Source organism: Stegostoma tigrinum, chromosome 24, assembly GCF_030684315.1.
Source record: "Stegostoma tigrinum isolate sSteTig4 chromosome 24, sSteTig4.hap1, whole genome shotgun sequence".
NCBI classification, from domain to species: domain Eukaryota; kingdom Metazoa; phylum Chordata; class Chondrichthyes; order Orectolobiformes; family Stegostomatidae; genus Stegostoma; species Stegostoma tigrinum.
This window is the reverse complement of record NC_081377.1, coordinates 47,498,035-47,514,190: the sequence shown is the minus strand read 5'-3', so window position 1 is coordinate 47,514,190 and position 16,156 is coordinate 47,498,035. Positions and strand designations below refer to the sequence as shown.

Genomic DNA, 16,156 nt, shown 5'->3' with positions numbered 1-16,156 from the left:
GTGGTAGCTCGTTGAAATAATGTTCTAATGCAGCTTCGTTTGTGGGTGTTGGGATGGTTGCTCCTATAGTTCAATATTTGGGCCGTATGTGTTGTTTTCCTGTAGACGCTGGTTTGAAGTTCCCCATTGACTGTTCGCTCTACTGTGACATCTAGGAATGGCAGTTTGTTGTTTTCCTCCTCTTTTGTGAATGTTATGCCAGTAAGGATATTATTGATGGTCTTGAAGGTTTCCTCTAATTTGTTTTGTTTAGTGATGACAAAGGTGTCATCCACGTAGTGGACCCAAAGTTTGGGTTGGATGATTGGCAGAGCTGTTTGTTCGAGTCTCTGCATTACTGCCTCTGTTAAGACCCTGATATCGGAGATCCCATGGGTGTACCGTTGGTTTGTCAGTAGGTTTTGTTATTGAAAGTGAAGTCGGTGGTAAGGCATAGGTCCACTAGCTTGATGATGTTGTCCTTGCTGATGAGGTTGGTGGTGTCTGGTGTATGTGTCTTCGGTTCTTCTAATAGTGTAGTCAGTGTTCCTTTGGCCAGGTTGGTGTTGATGGATGTGAACAGGGCTGTTACGTCAAAGGAGACCACTATTTCATCCTCTTCTATCTTGGTGTCTTTGGTGTTCAGGAGTTCTTGGGTGGAGCGAATGGAGTGGTGGGAGTCTTCTACTAGGTGTTTTAGTCTTTGGTGTAGTTTCTTGGCTAATCTGTAGGTTGGTGTTCCACTGTGGGTCTGAGGGGGGCTCCTGGTTTGTGAATTTTTGGTAGTCCGTAGAAGCGTGGTGTGTTGGATCCATCTGGTTTCATTGTTTGGAAGTCTCTCTTGTTTAATTCTCCAGATTTTTGAAGTTTTTTGAGTAAGGCTGTGATTCTGTTCTCTAGTTGTGGGGTCGGGTCTATCGCCACCTGTAGGTAAGTGTCGGTATCTGCAAGCAGTGCGTTCGCTTTCTCAATGTAGTCTGTTCGGTTTAAATTGACTGTCAAGCGTCCTTTGTCTGCAGGTAGGATAACAAAAAAAACTTTACTCACTAACACGACAGACCATGAATGGACAGACACAGTACAACGAGCCATAGACATCAGACAGCGGCAAAACCAGTAAACGAAAAAACTAGACCTGCAGAAAAAACTAGACAAACTCACACAAAATAACAACACAGACAGCACAGAAGCATGAATTAAAAAAACTTATCTGACCGACCATTAACAGACACTGAAAAAGCCGTATAGTAAGAGGATTAAATTACAACTTCCAGGATGCGGACAAGAAAGATTTCTTAGCAGCGTTAGAAACAACACTGAAAGACAACAAACTCACAGAAGAGACCCAGCAAACCATGAGACAGACAGTTACACCAACACTAAACGGGAAAAAGGTAGGAAACACACTCAGTACAGAAGAAAGGAAAGCACTGAAAGGACTCAAAAAAGATAAAAACATCGTTATCCTACCTGCAGACAAAGGACGCTTGACAGTCATTTTAAACCGAACAGACTACATTGAGAAAGCGAACGCACTGCTTGCAGATACCGACACTTACCTACAGGTGGCGATAGACCCGACCCCACAACTAGAGAACCGAATCACAGCCTTACTCAAAAAACCTCAAAAATCTGGAGAATTAAACAAGAGAGACTTCCAAACAATGAAACCAGATGGATCCAACACACCACGCTTCTACGGACTACCAAAAATTCACAAACCAGAGCCCCCCTCAGACCCATAGTGTCGCTACCTGGAACACCAGCCTACAGATTAGCCAAGAAACTACACCAAAGACTAAAACACCTAGTAGAAGACTCCCACCACTCCATTCGCTCCACCCAAGAACTCCTGAACACCATCAAAGACACCAAGATAGAAGAGGATGAAATAGTGGCCTCCTTTGACGTAACAGCCCTGTTCACATCCATCAACATCAACCTGGCCAAAGAAACACTGACTACACTATTAGAAGAACCGAAGACACATACACCAGACACCACCAACCTCATCAGCAAGGACAACATCATCACGCTAGTGGACCTATGCCTCACCACCCACTTCACTTTCAATAACAAAACCTACAGACAAACCAACGGTACACCCATGGGATCTCCGATATCAGGGTTCTTAGCAGAGGCAGTAATGCAGAGACTCGAACAAACAGCTCTGCCAATCATCCAACCCAAACTTTGGGTCCGCTATGTGGATGACACCTTTGTCATCACTAAACAAAACAAATTAGAGGAAACCTTCAAGATCATCAATAATACCCTTACTGGCATAACATTCACAAAAGAGGAGGAAAACAACAAACTGCTATTCCTAGATGTCACAGTAGAGCGAACAGTCAATGGGGAACTTCAAACCAGCGTCTACAGGAAAACAACACATACGGACCAAATACTGAACTACAGGAGCAACCATCCCAACACCCACAAACGAAGCTGCACTAGAACATTATTCCAATGAGCCACCACACACTGCAGCACAGAGGAACTATGCAGAGCAGAGGAAAATCACCTATACAGCGTATTCAAAAAGAATGGGTACCCTATGAACACAGTCCGCCGATTCCTCAGCAATAAACCTAAACAAAACAGACAAAACGGGCCCAGAAACCATAACCACTCTCCCCTACATCAAAGACATTTCCGAAATGACTGCCAGAGTACTCGGACCCCTTGGCATCAGGGTAGCCCACAAACCCACCAACACACTAAAACAGCAGCTAATGAACTTAAAAGACCCTATACAGACAACAAACAAAACGAACGTCATCTACAAAATACCTTGCAAGAACTGTGACAAACACTACATTGGACAAACTGGCAGAAAGCTAGCCACCAGGATACGTGAACATCAACTAGCCACAAAATGACATGACCCACTATCACTCGTATCCTTACATACAGATGAAGAAGGACACCACTTTGATTGGGACAACATATCCATCCTAGGACAAGCCAAACAGAGACATGCACGAGAATTCCTAGAAGCATGGCATTCCAACCGGAACTCCATCAAGAAACACATTGATTTGGAGCCAATCTACCATCCTCTGAGAAAAAGAACAGGGAATGACATCACTAACACAGGAAATGACATCTCCAACCCAAGGAAACCTAACCAGATAAATAGAAAGCGGGACATAACACGAGTGCTTCGTCGGAGGCTCACTGTTGATGTTACCTCGAATGGTGACGAAACATCTGAAAACTAACCTTCCAGCTCAGTGAGCAAACTCACATCCAGTAGTAGCCTTGGATAGAATAGCTCCAAGATAATTTCTGAATCAGCTCATTGTAGAACCAGTTAGTGAGCAGGTAATATTAGATGTGTTAGTGTATAAGTATTAATTAATGACATCAGAGTTAAGGCAACCTTAGAGATTAGTGACCATAATACGATTCAATTTTGCATCTGATCTGAAGAGGAAATGACTGGGGTTAAGACCAGTATATTAAACCCAAGGACGACTATGTTGGCATTAATCTGAGTTGCTGATCTGAACCAGCATACCAGGCTAGGGGGTAGTTCCATTTAAAAAAATACAGTGGCAAATACTTACGGGAATACTTCAGAATATGTATATTGTGACTGAAAATAAAAATGCTAAAGGCAGGACCCAACATTCATGGTAACTGTAGTGATTGTAACTCTATCAACCAGCTGCACATCATCAAATATGAGTTACCTGATTGGGATTGTTAGTCTGGTCCAAACACAGAGCCCTGGCTGACGTCAGAAGGGAAGGGTCAGAGATACTGCCAATCTGAGAGCTGACTCAAGAGAAGTCAAAGTCTGTTCATGTGTAAATAAAAGCTGACTTGGTGATGGGATACTGGCCTCTGTGGAGTTATTTTAATAACCAATAAAGTTAGGGAAAGTTTCAGATTTAGGGAAAAAAAAATCAAATACTTGCAGAAATGCAAGGGGTAGGTCAGATGATTGGTCAGTGTTTACAGAATGGTTTAGAATGACTGAAAGATTAATCAGAAGGAAGAAATTAGATTGTGGGAGGATGCAAGTATTTAGAAAAAAAACAAGGAAGTAGAGTGAGTGTTGGTCCTCTGGAGGGAGAGAGTGGGGAGCTAATAGATGATATGGTAATAGTGCCTGAGGTGAACAAATATTTTGCTCTGCCATCATTGTAGAGGATACAAAAACCATTGCAGTAATTGTTGTCAATCAAGAGTCGGAAGAGAGAGGAACATAACGAAATTACAATGTTGAGGGGAAGTGCTACGAAGTAAATTGATGGAAATGTGGGATAGTAAGTCTTCAGGTCAAAATAGATTTTAACTTTGGGTGTTAAAAGAGATTGTTAATCAGGTTATACATGTTAATTTTCCAAATTCCCTTGATTTCAGGAAAGGTTCCATCAGACGGTTGTAAAGAAGACAGAGGAAATTGCAGATGGATATCGTAAAGGTAAAGTCACCATAGTCTTTACAGACCAAAGGGCAGCTCTATTACTTGAAAGAGACAACTATTGGTGGTTTAACCAGAAGGCTACCATGCCTTAGGTAAAGGGAGGGGTTGAGAAGGAGAGTCCTTCATGGTAATCTCAGTTGGCACAGGAATTGAACCCATACAGTTGGCATTACTCTGCATTCCAAAACATTCATCCAGCCAAGTGAACTAAGCGGTGCTAAAGACAGGTAGGCTTAGTGCATGGACAAGAATCTGGCAGATGGAGAATGGTGTAGGAAAATGTGCAATTGTTCAGTTTGGAAGGGAAAAGGGAAAAACAGACTATTACCCAAAAAGAGGACAGCAGTGATCTGCTTTCAAATGAAAATCCAAATGTATTACATCTTCTGGTCCCCTTTTACATATCAAAAAATTTCTAATAAATCTGTCAGACATGATCTTCCCCCTCATGAATCCATAATGATTACTCAGATTGTTTTATGTATTTCTAATCTTATGTATTACATCCTTTACATTTAGACTCTAACATTTTCTCAATAATAGGTGTTAAACTAACAGAACATAGATTTTGTTTCTTCCCTTTTTGGATAAATTGTTACATTAGCTGTTTTCTAATCCTCCAGATTTTTCTAGAATGTAAGGATTACTGGAAGATTATCACCAGCGTGTCCATTGTCTGTAGCTATTTCCTTTAATATCCTTAGATGGACTGCATCAAGTCAGGGAACGTGCTGGTGCTTAACTCCATTAATTTCTTGAGTAGCTTTTTTTCTAGTGATGTTTATTGTTTTCATTTCATCCCTACCCTTTTGGTGATTGTGTATTTTGTATTTTTGGAATGCTATTAGTGTCGTCTACCAGACCACTAATGCAAAGTATTTATTCAGCTTCTGTGCCATTTCCAGGTTCTGCATTGTTATTTCCCCAACCTCCAAAGGCCTTTAAAAGACCTGTCTTCACTTTGGCTTCTCTCTTCCTTTTTCTGTACTTAAAGAAGCTATATCGTTGTTCCTTCATTATCATTGGGCCAAAATTCCTTCGTAACAATACTGTGGGTGTCCTTGCATTTCAGTGACTGAAGCAGCTCAAACTACTACCTTCTGCTGGACAGTTATGGGTGTGCAATAAATTCTGGCCTAACCAGCAACACCCACATTGCATAAACAAAGAATAAAAAAAAAAGCACCGAGCCCAATATTAATCCCAGCTGTTGCTGAATTGGAACAAGCGTAGGATATGAACGAAATCTGTTTGAGGTGTACCGGACCAGTGGCTTTACTCACTAAACCGCCTTAAATGTTTTGCATATTTACTGTAATCATGAAACTAAGACAAACAATCTAGAGATGTCTTTGATTTATTGATTCCACCTTTGAAATGTAAGCTTATAGAACAGGGCCAGGATTTACTTTATGTCCTATTGCAAATCAAATGAAACAACTGATTTATACTTATATGCATGATTTTGTTAGAAAATAGTGACCACAGCATATCTTTTATTTTGGTTCTTCCCCATCCCTTTCTAAATCATGCAATAATCGAAGAGATAGGAAACTGCAAGTTGACTATGATTCTATTATTGTGTTTCATTCAGTCGTTTTGAAGATATTTCTGATGGGTACTGCATTTTAAAATTATTAATTATACATCTGAAATATTTTGTATTGAACAAAGTGAAGTTCATACAGAAGCAGATTAATTAATGATGGTTTGGAATGCTCAGGAACACGTTATTTTGGAAGTGTTTTGATTGGAGATGGACATGAAATTGTGTCAATCACTAAAAAAAAGGAAATACAAAAAACTAGCTGAATCATAAAACTAATAAAATATTATAAGGCAATAACTTTTGTTTTACTTATATCACTGTTACATTTTCAATATTTCTGTTCTGAAGTCCTGAACTACATTCTGTCAATGACACCCAGAGTGTACTAGGTCTATTTAAAAGATTTTTAAACAACTGGTGTTTCAGTGTGAGACATTTCCAGATTGAACATTGAACATTGAAACCGCTCCAATTTTCAATGTGCTAACTTTTCATAACATGTTTATGGTAAAATTTGTATTTCTTCAAATATTTGTATTTTACAAAAAAATTAAATATCTGATGAATGCATTAAATACTTGTGACATGATCTAATTTTTCTGTGGCTTAGCTATAAAAAGAGGAATTTGATGAATTAGTCATCTTCAGCTTTAGTCTGACACCAACTGTGGAACATCTGAGAATGGAAGAGAAGAAAAAGAAGAGAAGCCCAAAGGTCTCTTTAAATCAGCAGCCTCCACCCAGTAACCCCAAGAAATCGTCAGTGCCGACCAGTAAAAGTGCAACATTCTCCTCTGCTTTACCTCAGCCTCCTTCACCAAAAGTTAAATCAAAGTTGAAAAGGTTGGTCCTAAGCTGTCTCATATCATTTCTGATTCCCTTAGAAGTTCTATTGTAAAGTGACATTTCTGTCTGATCTGTATTGACTGATTTTTATTTATATAGAGTCTTCAATGTACAGGCCAATTAACTTGGCCTCATGATCTATTTTATGAAGAAACTCCATTGATTATGGACGTTTTAGCATTACCCCTAATGAAACATACAATCCCGCACCCCTCAGGCCTCCTCTGCCATTCATAACAATCACGACTAATCATCGAGCTCAATACCCTAACCCCGCCCTCCCCCCATATTCATTGATCCCTTTAGCCACAGGAGCTATATCTGCCGTTGTCTTGAAAACATATGATGTTTTAGTGTCAGCCACTTTCTATAGCATTGAATTCTCCAGGCTCATGACTCTCTGGGTTAAGAAATTTCTCATCTCTGTCCTAAAAGGTTTACCCCTCACCCTTAGAGTATAACCCTAGATCTGGTCTCTCCCACCATCAGGAACACCCTTCCTGCATCTGACATTCTTGTCCTGTGAGAATTTTGTAGGTTTCTTTGAGATCCACCCTCTGCCCAATTCTGCTGAATACAATCCTAACTAACTCAATCTCTCCTTGTAAATCAGTCCTGTCATCCCAGGAATCAATTTGGTAAACCTTGGTTGCACTCCCTCAACAGCAAGAACATCCTTCCTCCGATAAGGAGACCAAAGCTACACAACAAATTCCAGGCACGGCCTCACCAATGCCCTGTATAATTGCAGCAAGTTCCTGTACTCGAATCCTGGCACAATGAATGCCAGCATATACAGTTTACCTCCTTCACTGCTGGCTGCACCTGTGTGATTACTTTCAGTGACAAGGACACCCAGGCCTCATTACACACTCCCCTCTCTCAACTTACAGCCATTCAAATAAAAATCTGCTTTCCTATTTTTGCTATCAAAGTCGATAACCTCACATTTATCTATGATACACTGCATCTGTCATGCATTTGCCTGCTCACTTAGCCTGTCCAAATCACATTGCAATGAAACATTCTAAGGACATTTTATTTTAAAAGCCAATGTCATTTCTTTAGCATGAAATGGTTGATGATATGGGTGAAATGATTTTATATTTTCAATTTGTATTTTTTAAAAATTTACATTTGAGCAGAACAAACAAAGACAAAGTAAAACTGCCACAGCAAACTGGAAATGTGACAAAATCAGCTCCAATTCAGCATTCATTCCTGACAGATGTTTCTGATGTGAGAGAGATGGAATGTGGCTTGTTGAATTTACTGAATGATTTCCACTCTGGGAAGTTGCAGGCTTTTGGTGAGTTCTTTGACTGAAGAAAATGTGACATCCAAATGTAATCGGTAATATAACCAAATGACATGATTAATAAGGTACATAAATGGATGTTGGAAATAACATTGTGAATGTCTTGAAATCTGGCAACTGAGATATTGTAACTGAACTTGCATTAGGAAGCCTGCAATGTTTTTTCACCATATAAAGGTATTGCATTGACGTTATGAACGGCACTTTTTTTTGTGAACATGAAGCCAATGTTTCTCAACTTGACAATATTTTCTGTAGGTCTGTCACATTTTTGAAAGAACATGAGATGCTAAGTGATCAGGGGACTGTCTAGACATTTGTAAAGTAAACAGATGTTCACCTGAATTTTTAATTTTATTTTTAACCCAAATCTTCTCAATGATTGTTTGCACTTGATGCTTCTGACACCTCAATAATAATCTCTGCCTCCTTTCCTGTATTGGCCATACCTTTTTTCATGCTTTTGCTAGTTTTAGACTCAGTTTCTCTGATATCCTGTTTACCATCCTCGCCCTATGTCTGTAAAATGTAATTTTGATCACCAATCATGTGTGTACTTGCAGACTTACTGACTTCCATTTCTCCTATACATTTAATTTTCAATCCTGGTTTCATTACTTCGTTCTCCATTTCTGGAGCAGGCTTGTTTGGCCAACGAGCCTTTTCCTTTTCTTTCTTCTGATTGCTGTTTCTACATTGCTGTTGTTTCGAAGTGAGGATCATGTCAGCAATTGATGGGTAATCTCTTTGGGACACTGAGGAACTGATTTTTATATCTTAAATTTATTTTAAAACAAATGTACACTAATATTTAGAAATGCATCTGTAATATGTATCCCTGTACTAATGTCTGAACATAGCTCTATGAAGTCTTTTAACCACCTCATTTAATGCCAATCATGTGCAGTTAGTGTGATCCAATGAACTCTCTGAATTGTGTCCCAGTCCAGAAGCAATTTATTGCTAAAGCAACTGGAAATCAAAGTTGAAATAACTTTGCCTATTTAAAGGTAGTTGCTGAAGTTTAATAAAGTTGAAGTTCGTTGGTTAGTCAGGATCATGAGCTGCTGCAGTTTAATGAACTTTTTTTTCAATTGTGAAAATGCTATGTTTTCTTTAGGGAAAGAGTGTTCATTTGAACAGATGGAGCATGTGAGAGAGATGCAGGAAAAAATGGCCCGTTTACATTTCAGCCTAGACAGTCATGTGGAAGAGCTGTCTGCAGACAAGAAAAAAAATGCATCCGACAGGAATCTTGAGCAGCTGCTGACAAATGTGAGTTCAAAAAATTGTCAATTTGGTGTCAGATGAGACGGTTTGTTGTTGTGGAGTTCCTTGCAAACTGATAACATTTAGACATAACTTTGAGATGATTGAAAGGTCTAAGAGAAATGTTAGTTCAATTAGATTGATATGAAGTCAGGTTTAAATTCTATAGATGGAAACGTGCAACATCAACTCTTGGGGCTTGTGGTGCATGGTAGTGTCCTTATCTCTGGATTAGGAAGCACTTGTTCAAGTCCCACCTGCACCAGTGTGTACAAGAACAGCTTGTTTCAAAAATATCTATAGCTTTATCCCTGGATTTATAACTTACCATGCTCTCAAACATTAATGCACATCAAAAATGTGTGAACATTTTTGTTTTCTATGGAAGTGGAATATCTCAGTTTCGGTCATTAAGGCAGAATCTAATTACTGGTCTAACTTGTGCATAAAAAGCCGTGAATCAGATGGTAACGCTTGAATGATCAGAAAGAGGGTTGAATGTTCAGGGACTTGGATGCAGTTATTTTGTATTGCACACTGATGGAGTATTACACTTTCACAAGTGCAATCTGTCTGTTTAGAAGATCAGCAGGGCTGTTATCTCTCTAAGTGACATCAGCAAAGCAGATTACCTTGTCATTATCGTTTTTCTGCTCTGTTTTCATTTGCTATTTTAAACACTTCAACTGTGAACCATGATAAAATCAAGACTTCCTCTTCACTTAGGTCAAATCATATAATCCACAAAATCTCACAATCTAGCATATTTACTCAATCAAATTGTACAATATAATTCAATTGATTAAATGGTTCTTTACTATTAAGAACTCAGGTATCAAGCTTTACCAACCTAGCTGGGCTACAGCAGAGTGCTTGGTCTAAAACACTTACGCCAGTTCAAATTGGAGTTCTACATTCCAACTATTTAAAGATCATCGGAGGAGCTGATGTGAAAAAAAGAACCAGTTTAGACTTGGAGAAATGTATCTCTCCTGTAGGTGTGCATATAACAGCAAATTATTTAAATTAATTGTTTTAGAAGTGGATTCATGACAGCTGTAAAATGTGGTCAGATTTAATTGAATAGCCCACTGTTATGTCAGTGTCATTACCTAATTACGTTATATATTAATCTAGATATTATCTAATTGTGGTAATGTTCATTATTTTTCACTATCTTACAGCTGGAAGAGCTTAGTACTTCAATGTATCCTTTTCAAATGATTCTTGTTACTAATTACTTACTGCACATTGTAACCTAACAGCAAATTTATCAATCAGCTATCTGTTCATTTACGTTCCAGCACTTACAGTTTTTCTCTCGATAAAGTTTGACTTCAATGGAAATGCACATAGAACTGTGGGGAGTGGAAGGGGAGAGATGTAAAAGGGTCTGCTGACTTACTATCACATGATTGCACAAAGCCACAATCTATCCATGAGAAACAGGAGACCTTTTGATAGTGAAGAACAACCCAAGAAACCTCAGTCCTATGCTCAACTAATGTCCATGCACGTATTATTCCAGAAGGGGACTCAATTTAGTTTCCACTATGAGGATCCTAAGAAAATGTTTCTCTGTTTTCTGAATCCTAGAGCATTAATACCAACTGTAACACCTACTATAAGAACAAGAAACATTTAGCCCCAGAACCTGTCCTGCCATGCAGTAAAACAGTAACTGACCTACAGGCTAACTGCTCACACCCAATGTTTAATTTTAAAGGGAACAGCTGTTCTAGCATCGGTTAGTATTTGTGAAATAGAGTTACAAATTCTACCAAATTATGTGTAGACGTGTTTTCTAATTTTATTCCAGAAAGGTCTGGCTCTCATTTTTAGATAATGCCATTAGACATAGGTTACTCAACCAATGGGAATAATTTTGTTTTTATCTGCATCTTTTTATACCTTACACTTTAATCAAATCCCCCTTAGCCTCATGAATTTCAAGTGATACAACTCTAATTTGTATAATCTCACTTCATAATTTTTAACTCTTGGAGTCACTCTGCTAAACATTTACTGCCCTTCCTCCACTTAACCTTAAACCTAATGCAAGGTCATTGTTTCTTCCTAATATGTGCCGATCTGCTTACAGTGTTCAAGATGTGGCCTAAGTAGGGTCCTGTACCCTACTTCTCCAGATATAAAAGCCAACAATAAATTAGTCTTTTGATTATTTGTGAACCTGCTCATGACTGACTCATACAGTCAAAAAGGCATACAGCACGGAAACAGGCCCTTCAGCTCAACTCATCCATGCTGACCAGATTTCCTAAATTGAACTAGTTCCATAGGTTGGCATTTGACCAGCTCCCCCAAACCTTTCCTATCCATGTACTTTGTCAGGCAGCACAGAGGCTCAGTGTTAGCACTGCTGCCTCACAGCGCCGGGGACCTAGGTTTGATTCCACCTTCAGGTGACTGTCTATGTGGGTCAACACATTGTGGAGCTGGAGGAACACAGCAGGTCAGGCAAGATGAGAGGAGCAGGAGAGTAGTCATTTCAGGTGGGGACCCTACATCAGAACTATCCCAGACTGCCTATGTGTAGTTTTCTTGTTCTTGCCATGTCTACATGGATTTCTTCCAGGTGCTCTGGTTTCCTCCCACAATCTAAAGATGCACAGGTCAGGGTTGATTGGCCATGCTAAAGTGCCCGTAGTGTCCAGGGATGTGTAGGTTAGGTGGATTAACTGCAGGATATGCAGAGTTACAGGATAGGATAGCCGGGTGGGATGCTTTTTAGAAGGTCGATCAGGTGCCTTTTTAAATCTTTCCCCTGTCACCTTAAACCATGCCCTCTCGAATCATAGAATTCCTACAGTGTGGAAACAGGCCCTTCTGCCCAACAAGTCCACACCAACCCCTGAACACTACAGGCAACTTAGCATGGCCAGGCCACCTAACCTGCACATCTTTGGACTGTGGGAGGAAACCAGAGCACCTGGAGGAAACCCATGCAGACACGGGGAGAATGTGTAAACTCCACATAGTCACCCAAGGGTGGGATTGAAGCCGGGTCGCTGTGAGGCAGCAATGCAAACCACCAAGTCCTAACCTAGAGAAGAGACCTTGACTATTCACCTTATCTAGACCCCTAATGATTTTATAAACCTCTGTTATGTTTACCTTATAGCCTCTTTCACTCCAAGAACAAAAAGTCCCAGCTGATTTCCCCCCCCCCACTCCTTATAACCCAAACCCTGCAGTTTCAGTAAATCCTTGTAAATTTTTTTGTACCCTTTCCAGATTAATAACATCCTACCTAGAGCAGGGCAACCAAAATTGTTTGCAGTACTCCAAGTGTAGCCTTACCGGTGCCTGACACAGTTGTAAAATGACATCCCAACTCGTGTACTTAGTGCTCGGACCGAGGAAGGAAAGTATGCCAAACACCGCCTTCACCACTGTGATTACCTGCAATGCCAACTATGTAACTGCCTCCGTAGGGTTCTCTGTTCAACAACACTGCCCAAGACCCGACCATTAACTATGTATGTCCAGCTGTGGTTTGTCTTACCAAAATGCAATGCCATAAATTCATTTAAAAAAAATAAACTCCACCTGCCCAGTTGGTCAAGATCCTGTTGTATTCTAAAGATAACCTTCTTCACTTTCCACTGTGGTGTCAGCCATAAACTAAATAACTATGCCTCTGATATTCTCAATCAGATCACTTATAATAACGATGAACTGCAGTGGACCCAGCATCAATCTTGAAGCACTCTCCTGATAAGGCACCAGATAGAACAATAACATTTTTATTAATCTAAGTAACTGCCCTGGATCCTTGGGCTTCTTTAGATTTCCACTGTTTCTGGTTTTTCGCCAGTTAGAAAGTGTCCTATTCAATCCTTTTTACGTACCAAAATCAATCGCCCTATGATTTCCTCTATTTGAAATCTTTTGCCTATTCATTTACTGTTGCTAGCTGATTTAAATGTGTGATTTTAGGCATCTATTTGCAATATTAACAATTTTAACATCATCAGCAACTTTTGGATTATCAACAAATTTAGATACGAGGCTCTCTAGCTCATCATCTGAGTCTTTGATGATGACGGCAAATAGTTGAACTGTCAAAATCAACTAGTAAGACTCAGTTCTACCAGCTGCCCATTGTCCCTACTCTCTGCCTCATGCAGCTCAGCAAATTTGCCTGAGAGGTCAATCATTTGTCCTCCAATGATCTACATCAGCTTGGTCAACACAGATCTACAAAGATCCACTCCCTCCACCACCAACACTCAGTAGCAGCAGTGTGTACTATCTACAAGATGCACTGCAGAAATTCACTGAAGATCCTCAGACAGCACCTTCTAACCCACGACCACTTCCATCTAGAAGGACAAGAGCAGCAGATACATGGGAACACCACCCCCTCAAAGCCACTCACCATCCTGACTTGAAAATATATCGCTGTTTCCTCACGGTCACTGGGTCAGAATCCTGGAATTCCCTCCCTGGGGGCATTGCAGGTCAACCCCCAGCATGTGAATTGCAGTGGTTCAAGCAGGCAGCTCACCCCTGCCTTGTCCAGGGAAACCATGGACAGGCATCAAATGCCAGGCCAGCAATAACCATGTCCTGTGAGTACATTTAAAACAAAATGAACCAAACTACAGACCTGCTGGTCTGTAATTGCTCACTGTTGCAATAGGCACTATATTCACCTATTGAGCTATTTGGAGAACTTGCATAAGAGATTTTCAAACCAAGGTTAGGAGGCATTAGATTTTTCATGTGTTAAGAGGAAATGATCCTTAGCAGAAATTCAGACAAAAGCTACACTTAGCAGAAAATCAAGAACTACCAAAAAACCAAGAGTCGAAACTACATACTTCATAGAAATTGTGGTTAATGAGACTCGTGGGAATCTTGGATAATGAGAAAATGGACTGCATTCATTAATGAAAGCATTCCTGCAGGAAGAAAGACAGGATGCATAATACTTGGCGTGTTTACACTGAAGGTGGGAAACAGACATTGTATTCGCTTTTAAAAGGGAGCATTGTCAATTTAGTCTCCTCCTGTCATCTCCAGAAAAAACTGGCTCTTCACTACAGCACATTTGCATACTGGGTTACCTACCTCAGTGGCCATCCCTCAGGTCAGCCTTGACAGTAATTTTGAACACCTTTTTGATATTTGTCGTAATGTGTACCGAGATATAGTGAAGTGTTGTCTTGGCTGCTAAACAGGTAGATCATACCATTCAAAGTGAATCAGAGTAACAGAACAGAATGCAGAATACAGTGTTACAGCCGCAGAGAGAGATCAGAATTAACATTTGACAGGTTGGTTCAAAAGCCTGATAACGGGGGAAAGAAGCTGTTCTTGAATCAGTTTGTATGTGCGTACGAACTCTTTTATGTCATCTGCCCGATGGAAGAGTGTATAACCAGGATGGGAGGGATATTTTATGTTGGTTGCTTTCCCGAGGCAGCAGGAAGTATATCACTCAACTGTAAATTAAGGCATCCCAACTGAATCCAAGTCACATCTTGTTCCCACTTGACAACATGCTGGAACATTGGAACATGACTGGCAGCCTCAGTGTTGCATGATTTTGCCAAAGTTTAGTCTATAGGTGCTGAAGCCAATCAATACCATCCCAGGTGAAATTGGCTTTATCTCCATAAACAGTGGCTGGAATTTTCAACCCCTTTTCTCTGTGGTTCAGTTATGCACTGGATAAATTTGTAGAACCATCTGCGAACTTACTTTGTTTCTGTAGCTTGGGCGCAAATGTATTGTTTGATTGACACGGGCAAGACAATTTTCTGAACATCAGTTTTAACAATGCAATTATTTTTTTTCCTGATATTGAGCTTTTACTTTCAATATCATTTGTGTTATTCACACAAAAACACATTTTCTAGTTCAGGAAGTGCATTGTGCACTCTTAGCTGCCATTGCAACTGACTGGCCATGAGTGGTGGAAAACATATTTAGACCAAACATTTACATTTCTTTTTCTTAAATAGTGTGATGTAGGTGAAATCCTAAAATGATCTTTTCAATTAAACAATTCAAGGCTTCTTTTAAGATGTGGTGGGTCAGGGTTGGAGGGCTAAAGGCATTCCTGTGCTGTATAATTATGTTCTAAATTTGTAAAAATTGTGATTATTTCAGTTTAACTTCTACTTAAACAACAGTGAATCAACACTGTTATCAGTCTGTTTAGGAATGTATTTATTTGCATTACAGGTAAATAAAGATTAGCTTATTCACTCAGGACAAACCTACTGCCTATTTCTGTTGTTCTGCATCTTTCTTCTTGTTATACCCAAATGTCTCTTTAAGACAGGTTCAAGGGCAGTGATTTTTCAGATTAGGGTTCAACCTTACCGGTGGAACATAATATTTATTTGACGGGCATGTAACAAAAGAATTGAAGTCTGCACTCTCTGGACTGGATCTTTCTTTCCAGGTAAGGTACAAGAGTCAGGAAATTATCTGACTTGCTTCTGCTGGGTGGGGGAGGGAGAAGGTGGAGTCTTCTCCTTGACCATGGGGTGACTTTGAGATGCATGTCGGGCTAGATGCCCATAAATAAGTCCATGCCAATGCAAAAACCTTTCACCCATGCCAACTTAGTGACAACTTGTGCCAACTCATTCTCATATCAATTCCCATAACTCTATGCCAAATTAATGCAAACTCAAGATCTAACCACCACCTGTTTCCATTACACCCTCCATGCCAACTCATCAACTATCCATTATGGGCAGACCTCAGCAACCATGCT

At 39.9% G+C, this 16,156-nt stretch overlaps 1 protein-coding gene across 1 annotated transcript in view; it reads left to right on the top strand.

The window, feature by feature from the left end:
* The window catches only part of ccdc28b (coiled-coil domain containing 28B), a 38,622-nt gene extending 22,905 nt beyond the window's left edge, over positions 1 to 15,717 (top strand). The window contains exons 2-7 of the mRNA XM_048558391.2: positions 4,354 to 4,414; positions 6,577 to 6,809; positions 7,958 to 8,121; positions 9,251 to 9,405; positions 10,584 to 10,606; positions 14,184 to 15,717. Coding sequence (XP_048414348.1) covers positions 6,649 to 6,809; positions 7,958 to 8,121; positions 9,251 to 9,405; positions 10,584 to 10,606; positions 14,184 to 14,253 — 573 coding nt within the window. The 5' untranslated portion in view covers positions 4,354 to 4,414; positions 6,577 to 6,648 and the 3' untranslated portion in view covers positions 14,254 to 15,717. The remainder of the gene's footprint in view (positions 1 to 4,353; positions 4,415 to 6,576; positions 6,810 to 7,957; positions 8,122 to 9,250; positions 9,406 to 10,583; positions 10,607 to 14,183) is intronic.
* Positions 15,718 to 16,156: the final 439 nt, after the last annotated feature.